The sequence below is a fragment of the Acartia tonsa genome, chromosome 12 (genome assembly GCF_053477335.1).
Source record: "Acartia tonsa isolate MP-2025a chromosome 12, ASM5347733v1, whole genome shotgun sequence".
In the NCBI taxonomy this organism is placed as follows: Eukaryota; Metazoa; Arthropoda; class Copepoda; order Calanoida; family Acartiidae; genus Acartia; species Acartia tonsa.
The window spans coordinates 37,739,607-37,762,409 of record NC_137271.1 but is presented as its reverse complement, the minus strand read 5'-3'; the positions used below and the strand labels follow the sequence as shown (position 1 = coordinate 37,762,409).

General features: G+C 32.7%; 2 protein-coding genes across 5 annotated transcripts in view; one reads left to right on the top strand and one right to left on the bottom strand.

Annotated features, from left to right (window-relative positions):
• Positions 1-11,278, bottom strand: part of LOC145334545 (uncharacterized) — a 47,667-nt gene extending 36,389 nt beyond the window's left edge. The window contains exons 1-13 of one of the 2 annotated variants that reach the window (XM_080180010.1): positions 11,122-11,278; positions 10,109-10,170; positions 9,526-9,617; positions 9,272-9,338; positions 8,668-8,746; positions 8,282-8,363; positions 7,864-7,937; positions 7,326-7,470; positions 7,017-7,103; positions 5,834-5,918; positions 5,556-5,636; positions 375-427; positions 33-79 (exon numbers count right to left, since the gene is read on the bottom strand). In XM_080180010.1, coding sequence (XP_080036136.1) covers positions 33-79; positions 375-427; positions 5,556-5,636; positions 5,834-5,918; positions 7,017-7,103; positions 7,326-7,470; positions 7,864-7,937; positions 8,282-8,363; positions 8,668-8,746; positions 9,272-9,338; positions 9,526-9,617; positions 10,109-10,170; positions 11,122-11,189 — 1,022 coding nt within the window. In that variant the 5' untranslated portion in view covers positions 11,190-11,278. The remainder of the gene's footprint in view (positions 1-32; positions 80-374; positions 428-5,555; positions 5,637-5,833; positions 5,919-7,016; positions 7,104-7,325; positions 7,471-7,863; positions 7,938-8,281; positions 8,364-8,667; positions 8,747-9,271; positions 9,339-9,525; positions 9,618-10,108; positions 10,171-11,121) is intronic. The other variant, XM_080180012.1, reaches the window with a different exon arrangement.
• Positions 11,279-12,064: 786 nt separating this feature from the next.
• On the top strand, positions 12,065-19,851 carry LOC145334544 (uncharacterized). Of its 3 annotated transcripts, none has more exons than XR_013884855.1 (16): positions 12,065-12,428; positions 12,625-12,667; positions 13,112-13,207; positions 13,840-13,877; positions 14,396-14,433; positions 14,858-14,934; positions 15,378-15,489; positions 15,799-15,854; positions 16,173-16,220; positions 16,699-16,789; positions 17,195-17,295; positions 17,603-17,668; positions 18,029-18,094; positions 18,615-18,644; positions 19,016-19,162; positions 19,540-19,849. XR_013884855.1 is itself a non-coding variant. In XM_080180009.1 (16 exons), exons 1-15 carry the CDS (start codon positions 12,370-12,372, stop codon positions 19,100-19,102), a joined length of 1,008 nt encoding a protein of 335 aa, XP_080036135.1. In that variant the 5' UTR covers positions 12,065-12,369; the 3' UTR covers positions 19,103-19,145; positions 19,569-19,850. The 3 variants fall into 3 exon arrangements, 2 of the variants coding, with proteins under 2 accessions (XP_080036135.1, XP_080036134.1); XM_080180009.1 differs by having other exon boundaries at positions 19,016-19,145; positions 19,569-19,850; XM_080180008.1 differs by having other exon boundaries at positions 19,016-19,851.
• The last annotated feature ends 2,952 nt before the right edge of the window (positions 19,852-22,803 follow it).

Sequence of the window (22,803 nt, the reverse complement as noted above, 5' to 3'; positions counted from 1 at the left end):
AGCTTCGCTTTTAAAAAGAGTAAAATTCTTACTTTTTGTCAGTAACATCATAAAATACATTATCATCGTCCGAAGTTCCCTGAAAACAAAAGAAAATTAAATTATTATATAAAATTAACGGGATGTCTGTCTGTCGGTGTCAAGCTTAAGTTTCCCCTTACTTCCTATAGGTTTATGGTAGGTTTATTTTATGGGGAAGGTGCCCCAACTCTAGCAAGTGAAATCGCACCTAGTAAAAATCCTCTTAATTTTTTCTTCTTGAATTAAAAGGGAAGAGTCGACTACCCCCCCCCCCTCTCACATTTTTAAAGAAAACAGTAGGTATTCTGGAAAGTAAGGGGGCAATGGCGAATAGGACGGGTTGTTTTACTTACCATTCCCGAGGATACAGATGAAACTGTTCGGATGGATAGAGCTGTGTGCTGTTCTGAAAAGAATAAATATATAAATGTGTTGGTTTGCGACTATGTAAGAAAAAAGGCTAATTCAACCCAACCCCACTTTTAAGTTTTAAACGTTACATACAGTCTATTCGAAGGGTGTTGTTGTATTTAACAAAATTTATATGTACATAACAAGAAAAAAATTGAAGAAATCAGCACAGAAAAATATTGTACTATAATAATAATTTATTTAAGTCAACAATATCAAGCTATTTATAGTATTTTTATACAAACATATTCGAAGAAAAGGGGGGGGGGGAAGTTTGTACAGTTATAGGAAATGAAATTCAGTACCAAATTTTGCCCTGGCCGTTTGGGCTTGTTTTAATAGTTATCAACCTAATTCTTTTTGTAAGCGCTCTTATATGATTGGATCTACCTGTAAAACTTTAAAAATTGAATTTTGGGACTTTCCCTTAAAGGGGCTAGTGGAGCAAAAGACCCCCTAACACTAAAATTTTAAGTTCTGAGCCTATTTTCAGAGATATTGTGACGATTTTTTTAATGAAAACACTTTTTAACAAAACCGAACTAAGTAGCCAATACAAATTTCATTTTGGAACTTTCCTTCTAAGGGCTAGTGGAGCAAAAGGCCCCCCAAACACTAAAAGAGGACTATCCACGAACGAGAGCACATGATTCTAAGTACCTTCCAGCATTGATCCTAAGTATTTTCTTTCAGAATATAATAGGACACCATATATTATCAATATATTGACGAGAAAATTTATGTTTCACCATGTTTTTTTTAGGTATTTTAATTGATTTTGAAAAATTTTATGAAGCTAATTCTTTTAATAAAATGGATATTTGATGATACATATGCGAATACTCGTTTTATATAGATTGTAAATTAATCCATATTAGCATTAATTTAAACATACATATGAGATATAGTAAATGTGCTTTTGACTTTTTTATTTTTATTATTTGACAACATGGACAATTAAAGACACTCCGAACTCAACAAAACGTTTGATAGAATTTTAACGAAAAATGGTGGACATCTTTTTACTTTTCTTCAACTTGAAGTGGTGAAACTTAAATTTTCTCGTCAATATATTATTTATTGATAGTGACCTATTATATTCTGAAAGAAAATACTCAGGATCAATGCTGGAAGGTACTTAGAATCACGTGCTCTTGTTCGTGGATAGTCCTCTTTTAAGTTCTGAGCCTATTTTTAGAGATATTGAGATGATTTTTTAAAATGAAAATATTTTTCACAAAAACGAACTAAGTAGCCATTACAAATTTCATTTTGGGACTTTCCCTTAAAGGGGCTAGTCAAGCAAAAGACCCCCCAAACACTAAAATTTTAAATTCTGAGCCTATTTTCAGAGATATTGAGACGATTTTTTGTAATGAAAACACTTTTTAACAAAACCGAACTAAGTAGCCAATACAAATTTCATTTTGGGACTTTCCTTCTAGGGGCTAGTGGAGCAAAAGGCCCCCCAAACACTAAAATTTGAAGTTCTGAGCCTATTTTTAGAGATATTGAGATGATTTTTTAAAATGAAAATATTTTTAACAAAACCGAACTAAGTAGCCATTACAAATTTCATTTTGGGACTTTCCTTCTAGGGGCTAGTCAAGCAAAAGACCCCCCAAACACTAAATTTTTAAGTTCTGAGCCTATTTTTTGAGATATGAGATGATTTTTTTAATGAAAACATTTTTAACAAAACCGAATTAAGGAACCAATACAGATTTTATTTTGGGACTTTCCTTCTAGGGACTAGTGGAGCAAAAGACCCCAAAACACTTAAATTTTAAGTTCTGAGCCTATTTTTAGGGATATTGAGACGATTTTTTTTAATAAAAATATTTTTAAAGAAACCAAACTAAGTACCTAGCCATTACAAATTTCATTTTGGGACTTTCCTTCTAGGGACTAGTGGAGCAAAAGACCCACAAACACTAAAATTTTTAGTTCTGAGCTTATTTTTAAAGATATTATGGCTGATTTTTTTTAATGAAATTTTTTTTTCAAATAACTGAAATAAATAATCAGAAGATAAAATTTTAGTGTTTGGGGGTCTTTTGCTCCACTAGCCCCCAGAAGGAAAGTTCCAAAATGAAATTTGTATTGGCTACTTAGTTCGGTTTTGTTAAAAATATTTTCATTAAAAAAATCATCTTAATTCTGAAAGTAGGCTCAGAACTTAAAATTTTAGTGTTTTGGGGTCTTTTGCTCCACTATTCCCTAGAAGGAAAGTCCCAAAATGAAATTTGTAATGGCGACTTAGTTTGGCTTTGTTAAAAATGGTTTTATTAGAAAAAATCGTCTCAATATCTTTAAAAATAGGCTCAGAACTTAAAATTTCAGTGTTTTGGGGGTCTTTTGCTCCACTAGCCCATAGAAGGAAAGTCCCAAAATGAAATTTGTAATGGCTACTTAGTTCGGTTTTATGAAAAATGTTTTCAAAAAAAAATCATCTCAATATCTCGGAAAATAGGCTCAGAACTTAAAATTTTAGTGTTTAGGGGGCCTTTTGCTCCACTAGCCCCTTTAAGGGAAAGTCCCAAAATGAAATTTGTAATGGCTACTTAGTTCGGTTTTGTGAAAAATGTTTTCATTAAAAAATTCATCTCAATATCTCTGAAAATAGGCTCAGAACTTAAAATTTTAGTGTTTGGGGGGTCTTTTCCTCCACTAGCCCCTTTAAGGGAAAGTCCCAAAATGAAATGTGTATTGGCGACTTAGTTTGGTTTTGTTAAAAATGGTTTTATTAAAAAAAATCGTCTCAATATCTTTAAGAATAGGCTCAGAACTAAAAATTTCAGTGTTTTGGGGGTCTTTTGCTCCACTAGCCCATAGAAGGAAAGTCCCAAAATGAAATTTGTAATGGCTACTTAGTTCGGTTTTGTGAAAAATGTTTTCAAAAAAAATCATCTCAATATCTCTGAAAATAGGCTCAGAACTTAAAATTTTAGTACTTGGGGGGCCTTTTGCTCCACTAGCCCCTTTAAGGGAAAGTCCCAAAATGAAATTTGTAATGGCTACTTAATTCGGTTTTGTGAAAAATGTTTTCATTAAAAAATCATCTCAATATCTCTGAAAATAGACTCAGAACTTAAAATTTTAGTGTTTGGGGTTCTTTTGCTCAACTAGCCCCTAGAAGGAAAGTCCCAAAATAAAATTTGTAATGGCTACTTAGTTCGGTTTTGTTAAAAAAATTTTCATTTTAAAAAATCATCTCAATATCTCTGAAAATAGGCCCAGAATTTAAAATTTTAGTGTTTGGGGGTCTTTTGCTCAACTAGCCCCTAGAAGGAAAGTCCCAAAATGAAATTTGTAATGGCTACTTAGTTCGGTTTTGTTAAAAATATTTTCATTTTAAAAAATCATCTCAATATCTCTAAAGATAGGCTCAGAACTTACAATTTTAGTGTTTGGGGGGCCTTTTGCTCCACTAGCCCCTAGAAGGAAAGTCCCAAAATGAAATTTGTATTGGCTACTTAGTTCGGTTTTGTTAAAAAGTGTTTTCATTAAAAAAATTGTCTCAATATCTCTGAAAATAGGCTCGGAACTTAAAATTTTAGTGTTTGGGGTGTCTTTTGCTCCACTAGCCCCTTTAAGGGAAAGTCCCAAAATGAAATTTGTAATGGCTACTTAGTTCGGTTTTGTGAAAAAAGTTTTCATAAAAAAATCATCTCAATATCTCTGAAAATAGGCTCAGAACTTAAAATTTTAGTGTTTGGGGGGCCTTTTGCTCCACTAGCCCCTAGAAGGAAAGTCCCAAAATGAAATTTGTATTGGCTATTTAGTTCGGTTTTGTTAAAAAGTGTTTTCATTAAAAAAATCGTCTCAATATCTCAGAAAATAGACTCAGAACTTAAAATTTTAGGGTCAAGAGGGGCATTAACCGGTAAGGGGCATTACCGGTAATTTTTTACCCACCTTCAGAAAATGACATTTTTCTCCATGTTCTAATCGACTGACAGAAAAAAACATGAAAGCAAATTTGTTCCTTATTAAATTGCCTACAAAAAAGTATATAAGGAAATTTTTGTGAGATAAATTTTAAGGGTACTTTTGGGGTCTCAAAGTCGGACGAAAAAATTTTTTTTTTCAAATTTTTTTTCACCTATGTGTATAAAGATCGACCTACACAAAAATTGGTAAGACCTAGAACTGATCCGTAAAAACCTTTTGAACTAAGAATTGCCCGCTCTTTCCAAATCCGTTGAGAGCTTAAATGTAGAGTTAATATTTTTTTCAAAAATGACCAAAGTTCGCGCGGGGTATTTTTCGGTAACGTCGAAAAAAAAATTCAAATTCGATTTGTAATATCAATTTTCAGGTTTTCTTTGGTAAAATCTAAAATTCAATATGGGCTTTTTAAGAATTAGGCCAAAAAGTGAATAGAACAGATTTTTTTTATATAAAAAAATTCAAATTTTATTTTGAAAGAAAATTTTTGTGAAAAAAAATCGAAATTTCTCGTCCTTTAAAAAAAATTATTTTTGACATAGAAGGAATAGTCCGATCTTTATGAAAATTTTTGTGGATAATCCCTATAACCTATACTAATTATGATTATTTATGTTTGACTGGCCGTTTGGCCGTTTTTCATCGATTCTTAAGGTTGAAAAGACGTTACCCACAATGCCCCACCATGGGGCATTTATCGGTAATTTCTTTGAGTCCAATTATGACAAACTTCTAAAAGTCCTAGGATAACGTCCTATTAGGACCTGATAGTCCTTTCCGTAAGCTTTCTAGTGGTCTTGGTCCCATTTAAAAATATTAATATTTACCCCATTTTTTATTCAAAAAACCGAAAAAATTACCGGTAATGCCCCTCCTCACCCTAGTGTTTGAGGGTCTTTTGCTCCACTAGCCCCTTAAAGGGAAAGTCCCAAAATTCAATTTTTTAAAAAGTTTTACAGGTAGATCCAATCATATAAGAGCGCTTACAAAAAGAATTAGGTTGATAACTATAAAAACAAGCCCAAACGGCCAGGGCAAAATATGGTACTGAATTTCATTTCCTATAACTGTACAAACTTCCCCCCCCCCCTTACTGCACTCTAGAGGAACGTAAGTATAAAACGTGCTCATATAGTAGCTTCGCTGCTAAAATAAATAATTTAAAAACTTACTTAAAGGTGTAGAAACCGTAGGTATGTTTATAGGTTTGAACTCATAGTTGTCCGGGGCGAACGAAGCTTTACTCAAAGATCCTGAAATAATAGCTACGTTATTTTACAGAATTTTTTTTTCATAAATCATAAAATATTAATTGGCCCTTTGTAGCATAACCGATAGACTGATGAAGCCGAGAAATTTACTTTTTCACCTAAACATTTCTTACAGACGGATAGGTGGACGAATATTTCTAATTATAGAGTAGCGTTGCTACAAAACTCTTAATACTAACCTGAGCTACTTTGTGAGGACTGACTTCTAGTTGTTCTCACGTCCTCAGGTGCGGGGGTCAACATTATCTGCGGCACTTCAAGCTGCTAAAGAATTAAACTTAGGAGAAAAGGTAAAAAATCGTCGTATGTTCCCAGTTACACATCGTACCATGGTTGGCAGACAAAAAACCCACCTTATTGATCCCTTGCATGTATTTAACAAAGGAAAAGACTTATTTCTCACACTAACATTACTCAATAGCATCCAGATCCACATGTAGAAGTTCATTGTCTATATCATCATCATCAGATAGGACGTCAGATAAAAGTAAATCTTGACCCTCTGCCTCAAGATCTTCATCCTCAACATCAGCCTCTGTACCACAACCTTGGCTGCTATCACTGTTTGTGCTTGATTTTGCCATTGTCATAGGTTCAGGAAGAGATATACCAGCAAGAAAAGCACGTACAGTTTTAGGATCTTTAGAGTTTGCATTTTTTCTGTTTGTCCTGTAAATGGAAGCCAACTTTTCAGCTTTCTTATGTCTTAGCTATCAAAAAAATGGTTCTAATTGGTTTCATAGCACGGTGGTTTTCTTTGTATTTTTATAGTAGCTATTAATAGTTTTTTTTAAGTTAGGTTAGTTAAGGGGTAATGATTGCCCCGCAGGGGTAGAAATAAGAGAAAAGCTACTGTGAAAATACTATGAAACTCACTGCACCATAGATAGATTCGTCTTATATTATAGGTATTATATATTTATATTATATAGCATATATCTATTATTCAAGTTTTTACTGCAAAAAAAAACTATAAAAAAAAGTCAAGTTTCAGTGCTGTAACTCTTTTTACTTTTAGGTTGAGTTCCGTTGTGTCTTAGGCGTGATTTCAAAAAGTGTCTCACCTTAGCTCCTAATTTTGATTCAAGATCATATTGTCTTTGCTTTGCATGTGTGAATGTTTGTAAATGCTGGAAACCAACCAACTGAAAGGTGTAGTTTCACGAAATGCATTTGAACTTAATTTAGTGAACCGCATAACCATTAACCATTTAACCAGGATAAAATATGCGGTTCACTAAATTAAGTTCAAATGCATTTCGTGAAACTACCCCTTTAATAAAAGTAACCAAAGTCTTTGAGTCAACGAAATACAGTAGGCATTATTATTCAGTATCGAAGTCATACTGGAAAATAAATTACCTTTTGCTTTTCAACAACCGGTTTCGTTTTATTGTCCTTCTGAACAGTTTCTCGTGGAGAACGACGTTTTGGGGCAGCTTCTACTTTCTACAAGAGAAAACACAAGAATAGTCATTTATCGTTAGAAAATACAGGCAGTTTTCCGCAGAAAGTAAAAAAAAATCTTTAGAATAAAAAAATGAAATAAAAGTATCTAAAATTTTTAGGCGAATAAGATAATATAGTTTGGTATAAAACTTTGGGCACTAGTGTAATTTACAGTCAAATGTCCCCTTCCTTCCTGTATGGATTTAACTAATATACTACTACCTTTCTTCCAAGAATATTATTCCTGACTTGGTTGCCCTTGGTGGGTCCAGGAAGTATCCTTGTGGAGGGCCCTGGTCTGACAGTCGACCTCTGGAGGGTGGTGTTGCGCGACATTGTTGATAAGTTCGGGTTCGTCTTTTTAGTCCTATAAAATGTTTAAATTAACAAGAAAACAACATCCATTAAAACTACAGACAAACGAACCGTAACAGCGCATTTAATATTCATTATTCCATATTTAGACGCTTAAAAATTCTGTAAAAAATTTTTCACAAACATACTTTCACAGGATGGACAAGCTTACATTTTTATATAAGGTGCCAAATGGTCCTAGCAATCAAATCATAGTGTAGGTTTAGGATAATTATTAGGATAATCATCAGTCATACAGTCTTTTAGGTAATGATTATAGAGTTGTTACGCTTTCTTATTTGTACCTATATATTATAGGAATCATTATCAGACGTAAGGACGAGCAAATTGAGCAAAATTGCAGAGGGCCTTCACTATTGTAAATCTACAAAATCAAACTACTTACAGATTTTTATCATATTCATTTGGTTTCATTGCTCCCGCTCCAATGGGTGCCAAGGGATGATGCACCCACCCAACCTAAACAATATATTTATCACCCTAGATGTTCAATCACTTTCATCAGTCCAACTTAAAAAAATCTAGTAAAGAATATAATATGACAAATTAATATACGTAAATATTATGACAAGGGAAAATTGTTGTTGGTGTTGCTATTTCCTTTGTCATTTATTGGTCATTTCGTTCATACAGTAGATTAGGTAAAGGGGGGTAGAGGTGGGTGATTGTTAATTTAGCCCACTACAAGTTTTACTTTATTAGAGTACCTGATAATCTTGTGTAAGGTTCAAATGATAATATATTTATTGTAAGAGATCATTTTGTTTTAAATCAGTAGAACAATGCGATCAATATAACTTTACCTTAAAAGCAGGCTTGGCAGTTTTCTTTTGCATTTCTTTATCTCTTAATTTCTTCAATCTGAATTCTTCCAACATTTCTCGTCTAAAAAGTCATAATCTAACAGTAATCCGTTCCTATATTTGTTGGCTAAATTTTGTCCAAACTTATTGACCAATAATATCATTATATTGATATACAAAGGGTTAAATAATATTTGTTTTTTTTTATCGTTTATTGTCTTGTACCTTAAGATGCATGAATGCAGTAACATAAATTTAGAGAGAAGTAAAAAGAGCGCATAATCTTGACATTCAATCTAGTAGAGACAAACTCAATTTAACATTATGTTCTAGCCGTTTATCAGATCTTTTAACTGTTAAACACTAAAAACAACTTAGCTTGATACCTTGACTTTTTAGAGGCTTCCTCTCGTTGTGCTTGTTCATTTGCATTTCTATTTTCTTCATTTTCATCAAAAACTTCTTCTAAAAATATTTTTGATTTATTTAGGTAATTTAAGTAACAGTAAGGAAATATCCGCAATAGTTTTCTTAATATTCATGAAGGGAGGGAGGGAGGGGTCATTTTAATGTAAATTACTATGGTACCCCAAGATTAACAAACCTGCTCTCTCCTTCATTAGCTTAATAAAATGGGGTATTTTTAAAATCTTGATTGATTTGTTCAAATTAGCAGTGTCCAATCTTTTTAACCTATCATGCCAACATACAAAAGAAAGAGGCAATTCTATTTATTTTCAATGAGAATTTACAACGTACGAACATACATCTATGCCTCGTCTGTTGTTTAATCCCTAAAATATCTGGTGGTAAATGGTTCGAATTCTGACTATATTCCCTACCCATCTCAACAACTATGACAAAATAGCATGAAATTAAGTGTGGAGAAATGCCATTTCAAAATATCAGGCAACTCTGTTTTCCCTACATATTCGAACTCTTAGACAAAGGATGTGTAATCAAAAGAATTGTTGTACTATAAGGACCAACCTTGTGAAGCTTGAACTCTGTTTTTGGAGCGAATCTTATCTCTCATGACACTTCTTCTATTGTGGGACTAAATATACATGAATAGGATAATGAAGTTACTTTTCCGTAATTGAAATTCAAATATATACAAATCACAGTAAAGGGTAAAATTAAGTATAATGAAGTTACTTTTCCCTAATTGAAAAAATATTAACTTTGTCAGATGTACGGACGAAAGTATCCCAAAAAAAGAAGCCATATTATTTTAAAATTACCTCGCTTGCTCTAAGTGCTCTTGTTTCTGCATGGCTGGCGTGCATTCCTTTACGGATTTTCTGAAATAATTCGCCGCGTCTTCCACCCTCCGCTGAAAATATATTTAAAATTGAATTATTCTAAAATAAGATACTAGTTGCTTTTCCCCTAGCCTAAAGGGAATGTCGGGAGAGTATAGGTACCCCAAGACTTCTCTGAGGCATTTAAAAAGTTCGTTTTTTTAAAAGAAAAAAAAACAATCCCTAAAGCCGTATGCAATACATATGTATATGATGAGGAATACAATGAAAAACATACATTCCACCTATATTTGGACAAATTTTATGTTTTTTAATTTTAAAAGAAAAAACGATCCCTAAAGCCGTATGCAATACATATATAATGAGAAAAACATACATTCCACCTATGTTAGGACAAATTTTATGTTCTTGCCTCAATGGGAATCACAATATTTCTAAAAAAAGGTTCTCTAAAATTGAGAACTTAATCTAATTAGTCGTTAGTGAAAAATTCATTGACATTAAAAAAAACCTACTACTTTACATTAGGTATGGGATAATTAAGAAGTGCTAGAATTTATACCTGGACCCTCATTATTGGCATCAGAGTTGCTTCCTCCTCCGAAACTTGAACCGCTTCTGGTACTTAATAGATTTATAGATATCAAGGCAAGTTAGACAATTCCACAGGGTGTCGGAGCCGTATAATTTTGATGCGGCTCCGGCTCCTACCTTAATATCAATTGATCAATTGATTTTTTTTTCATTATTGAATTTGATAAAATAAAATAAATAATATAAAATATTTTGCTTTTATTTGATTAAAGCTATATAAAAGTAGAAAGATGTGTGTCGTGTCTATTTGTTAAGTAACAATAGTTTTTCAGTTTATTATATGGAAATAGACCGTTGCCAAATTATGATATTATTTTAAAAAATCATTTTTAGCTAATCCGGAGCCGGAGCCGTTTTTAACGAAAAATACGGCTCCGGATCCGGCTCCACCAAAAATGTTGCTGCTCCCGGCTCCGGCTCCAGAACACTGCGTGAATTCCAGGTAGGGAAAGGGACATTAAATAGTCGATATTAATGGAAACCATAGTCTTAAAAAAAAGTTCTTTTACTCGTAGCTCAAAAACTTTGGTTACCTTTGTTATATAAATCAATAGCCATTTAAGATCAGCTAGAATAAGGGGATGTGTAAGGAGTGTAAAAAAAATGGCCCTAAATTACAGGTATATCTTGTACATGTAAATAGGTTATTGAACTAGAGAATAAAATTATATGAAACGTAACTTATGACATTTTGACTAGCTGCTACAGCTCTAGAGAGGTCTCTAGGGATACTTAATGAAAGGGGGGAGTGTAGGTCGACCCTACTCTTTCCATTAAAGTTTATGCTTAAGGAGGGATATTGTTTTCATTTTTTTTATTGATAGGGTAAGAGTGTTCTTCCCTAATTAGTTTTCATCCTTCCGGGTGCCCCAATAAAGCCACAATAAAATAGAACCATATTGGTGATCCAGTAGTTAGCAAGATCCTTCGGTACAGAATAACACATAGTCACGACAATATATCACTTTGATTTAATGATACCTGCTTGCACTGCCAGTGCTGGAGCCGCTGCCCGCCTCATTCCGGCGCAATAATGCACCAAGATCCATTGTTTAAGATCCTGCAGGGGGGCGGTACTCTCTATACTACCTAATACCTACCTACCAACTTCTGAAAAAGATCACAATTGAATATTAATATGTACGTATTTGGTAAAATAACATAACAAACATGGAGTGGAGAACTCATTCGTTTCAGTTGTTGAGATATAAAACAAAAATTCTATACTATTGCTTAGGATAAAAAATATTATAACTAGAAAGAAAAAAATAATACTTTTGATTATCACAATCAATTTATTGTCCATTGTCTTATCCCTTAAACTCCCTGCTTATAAAAGTATGATATCTCTTTAGAATTTGAAAATGAAATTTGGAATAAATAAGGGAAAATTCAAAAAGTGTCAAACCGGCCGCGCCGGCGCGAAAATTTAAATTGCGCAAACTCCGCGTAATATTATGTAAATAATTCATAACAAACATTGCAAAGACGACTTTTCAATTTATTTTTAAAATTATACCATGTCCACAAGACGGCTTTATTTTACAATTTGAGGGATTCATATCACGCAAAAAGATAAAAGTGCTACAAAAACAAACATATTTCACTATTCAAAAGTTTAATTTCAATGAAAACTTTAAAATGAAACTATTTTTGTCACCAAACCTCGAATTTATATTCATAAGTCGGACGAATACTTTATAACAAATATTTCCTTATGTTTTAATCAGAAAGCAATAATCAAATCAAAATAATAATAATTTCATTTCTTTAACTAATTTTTCATGTTTTTAAAGATACCAAATGTGAATTAAAATTTGAAAAATATTTGTCTGTTTATATTAGAAAGAAAGAAGGAAAAAAAGATTAGAAAAATTGGCTATTTCACAAATCAAAGATTTGGCCAATGTCGTCGTTTAAAAGAAAAAATAATAATAAGGAAAATAAAACAGCAATTTTAACTTTTAAATTATTATTGAAGAAATTTATATATAAAATGAGAAAATCGTCACTTTATCCCATTTTAATAGAAAATGTTGAATATTTCTTAAAGGTTCCTTTTCCGGCACAAAAAAATCATTTTAAAAATGACCTTCTTTTCCCCACCCCTTCACATTTACGCCCAAGGTTAGCGCAGTTGGTATAGGTGGTTTATATTCTTCTAGCAGACAAATGTTTACATTTTCTCATATGATACAAAAAATAGATCTACTTAAAACAATCTAAAAAATGGAGAAAAAAGATAACGCAGAAGAAAACATAGGAGCTACAAAATCTCTACAATTTAGGTATATCATATTCTTCTAGTTGCTTCACCCCTAGTCTTTTGAGGAGTGCGGGGGGAGTTCAGAAAATAGCCTAAAACATACCTGGGACCAATATATATGTGTACGTGAAGCTTCAAATATTTTAACATTAACATCAACTCAGACATTTTATTTTGATTAAAATTAATTTTTTTTATATTATTTTATTTTGTTTCAGTGAAGTTTTGTATTTGTTAAGTAGAAAAGTCAACCTTGGTTATGTAAGTATTTTTCTTTAGTTTTAAATAATTTTTTTTCTTTACTTTTCTCTTAATTTAAAATTAGTCCTGTTAATTGTCAAAATATTGTGTAGTTAGTCTATCGGTCAATCTTTAATACCTACAAAGTAGTACGATGTCTGTCTGGCTATCCGTCTAAAGATTAAAATTTCTGCAGTAACATTTGAAACTATTAGGTTTTGATTCTTAAGAAGTTCACTGTACCTATTAGGCCTTTGGTGAGTTTAACCCATTGAATTTTTTTCCAGGGAGTAGGGTGGGCCGGCATCCGTCTTAAAATATCACCTCCCCACCAAATATTTTAAAAATTGAAAATATTGTGGGAATCTCTTTTCCCCATTATGAGCTTTATGATTAGAGGCTAGGGGCTAGTAAGTTATTAATATTTTAAATTAAATGTAATTTTAACAAAATCTTTCGATTTAGGGCATTCCTGAGAAGTATAACTACCCTCCATGGAGATTGTTACCTGAAAACGCCCTCGCTGAAATAGTTAACCCCATAGTTAACTATAGCATAAAGGTATTAAAGATGGGTACTTTCATGTAAGGTTTATTCCAGTAGATTGTAAAGGGGTAGTTTCACGAAATGCATTTGAACGTCATTTAGTGAACCGCATATTTTTTGCTAGTTAATGGGTTAAACTATATCTATATGGTATATATTTAAAAGAATTTCAATTTTCTACCACGTAGTTTTGAAAATATCAAGACTTGAAAATCGTATTTTTGTGATATATGCAATTTAAAAAGACGATTTTCAAGTCTTGATATTTTAAAAACTACGTGGTAGAAAATTGAAATTCTTTCAAATATATGCCATATAGATGTAGTTTAACCAATTAACCAGGAAAAAATATGCGGTTAACTAAATTAAGTTCAAATGCATTTCGTGAAACTACCCCTTTGATCTGTTTAAATGCATCAAAGATTACTGAATAGATGAATCGTCATACTATTAACAGATTTTGACATCCAGCTAATATATAAAATGTTGAACTTTCTCTGGGCAGAGGTTACTGAAACGTGACTACAGAGTCATAGCATAAAGACAAATATTGCCTATTTAAAGTTTATATCTGCTAGGTTTGTAATTTATGTAGTTGATCAAAAAAAATTTTAATAATTTAAAGAATAATATGATTTTACATTAAGGTACAATCTGGAACAATTCCGAAGTCTGAAGAATTCAGGTTAGCTAAGGAATTAATCTTCAACCAAAAAATAAGAGCATGCAGAAATTTTTCTTTTTAAAGCTTATTGATATTAAGGACTTTAATCTTAACAAGAAGAAGAAAGTATTTTACCAAATGAAAATATACATTAATTTTTAATGGTTAGGAATAAATAAATGATTAAAAACGAGGCGCCATCATAGAAGTTACCTCTTAAGCAATGAATTAACCCCTACACCTTATTTTGAAATAAATAAAATTAAAGATAAGGGGTGGACGGGGTAGTTTTTTGCTTATTTATTACTTAAAGTCAGGATTGGTTAGGTTATATTGGAAACTGGGTAGTACTGCAGGATCAGGGAACCGCAGGTATAGGGCCCGCAGTGGTAAGGCATAGGGAAAAAAAGCTACCCTTCCCCTTATTTTCAATTTATTTTAAAATATGGGGGGGGGGGGGGTAATATTAGTTTTTTACCGACCACTTGTGGTACACTACCATACAGTATATACCTAAGTAAAATTATGTCTTTTTTTAGTGAGTTTATTCTGTCCAACTCAAGTTTAGCAGTAGCAGGTAATTTACTTTAGAAAATCATCCATAAAATCGATAGGACAATTCTAACATTCTAAAGAAAGAATACAGAAACCAATTTTAATTTTTTATTTTTTTCTTCAAATTGATAATAATTACAACTTCCAATAGTTGAGATTACAATTTTATACTATTATTTTTTATACTAGTAAAATACAGACGTTCAAGACGGCTCTTAAATAACATACCTATAATTTGTTATATTCCTAAATGTAATATACTACCTACTATTTTTAATTAGGGTTGGGCCGGATATCTGGCCAACGTTCGATATCCGGTAATTTACCGGATATCCGGCGTCAAAAATCAGCCGGATATCATGTAACCGGATAGTTTTAATATCCGGTATCCGGCCGGATATTGAAATTGGCCGGATATCCGGTCCAACCCTATTTTTAACGTTTAGGAATGTTACAATATCTTCTTGGCTACTTAGATATTCAATCAGACATCACCTTTGGAGTCTTGAAATGGGCAGAAGAGGTAAATGTTTTCCCATTTATGATGAACAAAAAGCAAAATTTTAACAAACATCAATAGGTAGAATGGTAGATATAGGTATGAAAGTAAGAGGATGTCTTTGTGTTTTTACTGAATGATCTTGATAACCGATGGTTTAAAATGGTACTTCTTTCCATTGAAGCTTTTTAAGAGTCCAGGAAGGCCTATAAGTTTTTTTGGGGGGGAATTTATCTCCATCTGTTTTAAAAGATTAATGTAGAGTGGTGGGTAATCCCCCTTTCACTCACCTAAAGTGTCTCTAGAGTTTCTCTAGGGGCGTAGCTAAAAAGGAGAAGTTCTATTGCAGAGTTGTTGAATAAGATAGAATTTTTTGATGTAATTAGAGATTTTTAGATAGCAGTCATCGTTTATTTTAATTTGGTTTAGTTACTTTTATTTGGAAACTACCCTTTGAATATATTTAGGCACGTAGTAGCTCAGACGATTTCGAGGGAACCCCGCACATTTGGTTGAGCATTGGAAATACACCAGTTGATAACACTTATGTTGCCTTTCCACCTTCTGCAGATAATTTAGGTAAAAAACAAAATTAGAGGGGGAACAGTTTTTGTGTTGATTGTTTATTACTTTGGGTCAGGTTTGTTTATGTTATTTTTGGGTACTGTAGGGTTAGGACATCACAGATATTTTAGCCCCTCAGGTTAGCGCCTTATTTTCAATATATTTAAAAAAAGGGGGGGGGGGGAGGTTAGTACTCGATTGGCACTATGAGGGAAAGCACAATAATTGCAAAATCGACTAATATTTTTACTACATTTTGACTAAATTCGCTAATGAAACCTCAACTTTGACTGAATATTTATGTAATTTCTTATTGTTTCTTAGAATATTTTTATGAGTGTAAGAAGGTCAACTCCTATGTAGCAGAAAATCCATTAGAGGTATTTTTTTTTATAATCATTAATAAGTCTTTAAAAATCGAATGATACCGGAATTTGAGTTACTCTATCCTTTAAAAATTATTTTTTTTCAAGGAGCATTAGAAAGATTAGCATTAACATTATTGTATTTTTTCATTGGAGGATTTTTCTCTTTTTTTTCAGTTTGACGATGTTTTTTTTTAAATAGAAAGAAAATATTGAAAAAAACATTACCTCATTGTTTTAAAAACTGTTTTTATTTGTAATATTTTAACTTGTCATATCTGTGCTACTTATTGGTATTATTGTACATGTTATTTGATTTTTTTTTTCTTTTAGACAAAAATGAAACTGTTTCTCGGACAAGAAGAAGATGAACAATCAAAGGTGATATACTTGTCTTTGCCATAATTCAGGGATCTAAAGGGATAAGACAATAGCCGATAAATTGATATACATCCCCAACGACGATGCACAAAATAACTTCTTGCTTCTATGGATCACAATTAGTGTTTAAAACGTTTTGACACTCAACTTAATGAATTAACTAATCAAAATTCAGTAAAAGTCCCCAAAGTTGTTAAACCCACGAATAAGAAAACATAATTATAAAACTTTTAAGACTAGGATAATAAACAGTTCAACGTCCCCTGTTTATTACAGTTTATTACCTACATTTTGTATTTTTTGGTTTAAATCTCATTTAAACTGACATCGATATGGACATATGAACGGTCAGAGTTAATTTTAGGGGAGTACTCCAGTGGTTTTTTCACAAAAATAATTTGTTTAAGATCGGTTAGATCGATCGAAATGATTATAGGAAAGCTGCACTAATAATAAAATTCTCACGATTGTGTTTCAGGAAGTGTACAGACACAACATAAAGGTTCTGCAAACGTATTCATTCAAGGGCCATATTCTCAAGTACCTGGCTATCTCTCTGCTCAATCCAGGTAAAGACCAACCGATAGATCAATAATTGTAGAGGAGAGTCGCTGCTTCGTTCCAAGCGTAATCCTTATATAAAAGTAACAGGTTGTCTGTCTGTGTGTACCGAAGGATCTCGCTTATCGGTGAATCAATATGATTCTCCTTTAGAGGGTAGCTTTTCTTAGATCCTTAAAAGGTTTTTTAATAGTTTGTGGGAGGATACAGCCCAACTCCCAAGAGAAATCGCCTCTAGAAAAAAATACCCCCCCTTAAAACAAAATTGTTTCTCTCTCTCTATAGGTAAGTAAACAAAATATATGTCATAATTCTTATTTAAATCATATAAATTATATACATGTATCTATGACCGTTTTTGGTCTTGTTTATATCCTTATTAATTATTGTCTACATATATTTGTGTTATTTAGAACTGAATCCTGGTTTGAAGCTGTACAGCATTCTCATGATGGATTTTATTAAAAATAATTATTCTATCACTCCTGAAAAAATCGAGGATAAACTATCAAAGGTATCTTATATTTTACTTACAACTAGCGGCTGCGCGTCTATCCTTAATTTAGTAGGATAAGGCTCATGAAATTGAGAACTAAATCAAACCATTGTTAGCGAGATCTTAACGGACAAACAAAAAATCAATTCGTACTTTCTTTGTTGTATGACATTCCCTTTGTTTTAATCTAAAAATCTAAGAAAAGTAGAATTTTGAGTGAAATATTCACTCGGCTAGGTACTTTTAAAGATAAACGGCTGAATTTTTTTGCTAAGATTATTCTGATATGTTATATTGATATGTTTTATTGTTGTTTTACTTACAGGAATGTTGGTCTTGTAGGAAGGTGTGCACAGAGCCGGATCAACTTAGAACTTGTACAGGATGTAAGGTAGGCTTGAACTTTGTATGTCCGTCCGTCCATCAGTCCCTGTTTTTTTTGCATTTTATAACTTACTTTGTAAGTTGGTCATGCATTAAAAGACGTATGATTATTTTCAGGAAGGTTTCGTGATTTTCTTTTATTCTTCCATTTTTAATTCTTATGTCCTTCTTTCTCTTTCTTTTACTTCTTTTTTTATAGCTACTGAATATTTGCTCTATAAGTCACTTTGTCAGGGTTTAATACATGATTTTTTGTGCTCTCGTTACTAAACGATACATGATTTTTCTGTATGGCTCAGGACCGGGTATAATCCAGCGAAATGAATCAGCCTTAATGGAAATAATATTTCTATTTTTCTTAATTAAGGTTGGAAAGTACTGTGATAGAGATTGTCAACGACAAGAATGGAAAGTTCACAAGCTCCTGCATCAGGTCAGTTCCAGGGATCTTAATGAGATAAGACAAGAAATAAATTGATATACACCCTAAATTATGATAAACAAAATAATCCCTTCAGCGGATTATTATCATTGGTTGGTAATTTGGTGTACTTTCAGTTTAAAAACTAACTAATTACAACAGTACCCAAAGTTTTTGAGCCAACGAATATGATAAAACATGGGTATAGAACTTTGGGTACCAGTGTATTTTACAGTCCAATGTCCGCTATGTCCCAATAGTAAGTCAGACAGAGAGAGAGAGAGGATAAAGGATTTTTGGGATTGAAGTAATCAAAACCATTAATTGTTTAGAGAAATTTTCTTAAAAGGCAAATGATTTTGGTTTTAACAATTTCAATAATAAAGAGTTTTTGTTATATTTCGAACCTTCAACGTCATGGTTGAACTAGAAGCGTTACAGACATATAGCCAATTGTCCAGACAGTCATACAGACATTCAGACAGAGGAAAAGATAAAAAAAAACAATTTTTTAACGATTTAAACATTTTAGGAGCTCGATTTTACAAGGAAACTACTAAAGGTAATATTTCCCTTTTTAGTAGCGAGTCTACTCTAGAACATTAAATCATATTGATTGCTTGGCAGTTCCGCAGGGTTATGGCCCCAGTAGGGGCTAGACAAATTAAAATTTTCAGTGTTCGAAAGGAACATTGAGGGAAAACACCTTCAATGTGGTTATATTGACAGGGAAAAATTTACCGTTAATTTAGGTTGCTTTTATGCACCTCATTTATTGGTCAGATCATTCATTTGGAGGGGATGGGGTGGATTGGTGGGGGGAGGGGATAGGTAAATTTATTCTAGCCAGAGCTGCATGTATCATTTATTAAGAGTACATAAAAATGTGGTGCAACATCCAAGAAATAATAAATAATATATCGATTAATTCAGGAAAACGAAGAAGCCGACACAGCTGAAAAGAATGAAATAGAACAGCTGGAACAAACAAGGCAGCAGATGAAGGCTCTCCAAAGTTAAGCTGATACGGACAACCTACTCTGCTCAACATTATCAAATTAGGGTGCTTTCACACAAAGTGTCTGTTGAGCACTAATAACCCCCCGCCTTATTTTGTAAAAAAAATGGGGTATATTCCCTATCGTGACAACGCCACTTAAGGGGCGTTTCGTCGTATTTTAACAGTAGATTTTCTCCTATTCCTATCCCCTGCGGGACAATCCTAACCTAACCTAAAATAACCTATCAATAGCTTCTGTGAAAATACAACGAAACGATCCGTAAGAGTCATTGTCACGAAAGGGACTATACCAAAAAAATGTAAAAGGGGAAGGGTAGTTACTTTTCCTATGTTTACATAGTGTCCTGCAGGGCCTCCGTATGCGGGGCTACCCAGTACCCTATTTAACCTAGCCTGAACTAAAAAATAAGGGAGGGGTGTATCACTGCCCAACAAGGTACTTAGTGTGAAAGTACCTAAAATTAGAGGTATATGTTTAGCTCTAACCAACAACCAAATTAATTCAAAAACACATTTCTTGATTTTAGCTGTAGCCTGTTTTGGGGAGTTTTTTTTAGAATTGACAACCCCTTTTTATCTGACCCTAAGATTTTGTTTTCGAATTATTTTGCTTGTTGGTTATACCCTATTTCTGGACAAATCTCAATAAGAAATACTATCATTATTTTTATATCTATTTTTTTTATATTTGAGCAGTATTAATTTACTTGTGTATTATTATTTTAAATATATTTAATTTAATTTTATTCATTTATTTTTTTTTACATTTATCTTTAACACTAGAATGGAAATAGATTACGTGGATATATTGACAGATGAATATTTGTCGTCAATTTAGATGCTAATATGATTCTCATTTATTGGTTAGTGCGTTCATCCAGTAAGTTGGGAGGGGATGTGGTAATGGGGGTATTGAAGGTAAAGGAGTAATGTTATTTTAGCCAACTCTTAGTATAACTTTATTACATTACATGAAAATCTGGTGCGACATCCAAGTAATAATAAATCGACTTTCACTAAATGTACACAAATCATAACATCAACTCTTTAATTACACAAACTTTGGTATGTTATTCAGATGTAAGAAAAATAGCCTTAAACTAGCCTAAAGCTTAGGTTATTAATAAATATTAAGTAAGACTTTAACCAGAAGAAAAAACCATAGAAAATTTTTGTTTTCTTCAAATTTTAAGTGGAGGGTTGAACCTCTCCACTCCCTGAATTGCCCCCAGATGCCTCTAGGGGCGTAGCCACTAGTTCAAATATATTGCGTTCACTTGCATATGGATACAAATAAATTGAATATGATTAATATTATCTAAGCAAAGAAAAAGGACAGTCAATTATTATTTTTGGTGGTTTTAAATAATGTTATTCAGTTTACAGTGTTGGGATAGGTAGAGGGATAATTTTATCTTATGTTCCATCCCTATCATCCTTAAATAAAAGTATTAGTATGTCTGTCTGTCTCTGTGTAGCGATTGTTTCTTAACCCTCCAGTAGATGGTTGTATGTCTGTCAAATTAGATTTTGAAAATGGAAAATTTTTGAGGGGAGTTGGTATGCCCTGAAATTTTAGTCTTTTTTGGGAGAGGGGGGGGGGGTTTGATTTTGACTTATCAAATCTTTGACACAACGATTTTGGATGAAGCTCTTATACTGAGATTCGAACCAACTTGTGGTTGATTATTATTTAGTCAAAGGATTAAAGTTAATGAGTGTTCATTTAAATTATGCATCTAGTTTTCTTACTTCATTATTCAAACAAGCCCTTCTTCTCTCTCTCTCTCTTTCATCTATTCTTTTATGAATAAAGAAACTTTAAGACCTAATCATTAATCAATGAAAAATTTAAAAGTCGTAATAATTTCTTTTGTTGAAAGGGGTAGTGAGTTGCAGAAATATAGCCTAAAGCCATCCCAAAATTTAAAACAGAAAAATTAAACGGCCTAAAACCATTTCACGGCCCCATGTAAGTAAAGCTTCTTAAAAAGAAGAAATCAATCGGTTAAGTAGTTATCGAAATTAAGGCTACAAAAAATGAACCTCACTAAATTATATTATAATACTTGTGGCTACGGCCATAGGGGAACTCAAAGTAAATTAAACTCTAAATGAGAACCCTATCGGTCCAGTGCAGTGGTTAGAGAGGTCTTAAGCCACACATCACTCACATTTAGACATTCTGTTACTTTAAAATAAAAAGACGGTGGTCTGAAAGTTTATTGCTAAATTTTCTTGCACCAGGCAACTTTATTAACGTCACACTGAGCTTTAATTTAAATTTTCTCCAGCCAACAGAGTTACTAGAGTAAACACCGTGCCGGGTGAAGAGAGGAAGGGGAAATTGGTACCCAAAGTTTTCTCATTCTTTGGGTTAAAACATTTGGTAATGTTCTGAAAGCTTGAATGGTTAATCAAAATAATAGTGTTTAAAGTTTTAGCATCTGTATTCAAAGGGAAGAGGGGGGGCAGGCAGAAGAAAAATAGCCCAAAACCAACCAAAAACCTAAACAGAAATAAAATGGTCTAAAAATATACGGTGACCTATGTGAAGCTTCCCTAATTGAGAACACTGTTGGTTAAGTGTTTAGCAAGATTTTAATGGAAAAGCAATAAATCACCCCTAATAAATAGATCGGACGTCCTTGTGGGAAATAGTAATTTCTAGTTGGGCCATTTTCGAGTGCGGGGATGTTACAGGCCCCTATTAGAAAATGATTATTACATGCTTAAGACCAACACTAAATTGTCGACATGGACATTTACGCCCTTCTACATATTTTGGAGCCATCTAGTCGCATTATTTCTATTCTATTCTAGCTCATGGATCATAGATGGGTTAAAAGTTTGAGAGGAGAAGCAACTCTATAGATTATTTTGCTTCCTTTTGAGCAGTGAAGCTACACTATGATTATGGTATCTCTGTACCTCCCTACGTCCAACCGTCACTCTGTGCGTAAAGAACAAATCTTATATCTACGAACAATTTGTACTTGTTAATTGTAAGGCAAGCTTTTCCTTGGTATTGAACAAGTTTTCGGCTATTTTCAATCTTCTTTAAAACTTCTTTCAGCTTTTTCTTGAACTATAAACTGACTTTCAATTTATTTAATAGTTTTCAAAGCCAGAACGTAAAAATAAGTATAGATGTATAAACCAGAAACTATCTGGCCAAAGTAGAGGTAACCCTATTCTCTGCAATCATGTTGCATTGTGGTCTTTTGTAGCGACTTGGCTGTGTTAATATTTCCGACGCCATTGGCCGATACTTAAAGACCCAATAAAAAGTCGGTACAGGGTCCCCACCCCGTGAGTAGAGTTATATATAAATCTTGCGCCCTCTATTCTTTTACTTTAATGTAGAAGGTTGCAAATAAAATCAATGGCTAAAAGATTGATATATAATTTTTTTTCTTTCTAGAAGGCATATAAAGTCGACATAAACTATAGAAGTTGTTTATCAACACAAAAGTTTTATAGGACTGTATTGAACTACATACTACCCATGGTATAATGATTTTATGGTATTCTATTCATTACTCATTTCAAATCAGTTCTAAACCATTTCAGGATGTTTTTCCAAAACTACAGATTAATATTTACATATTTTTAGAGATTTTCTTTTGATAATCAAACAAGTTTTCTCCTTTCATGATGTTGAAAATTCAGGGAGGGAGGGAGGAGACAATTTATTGAA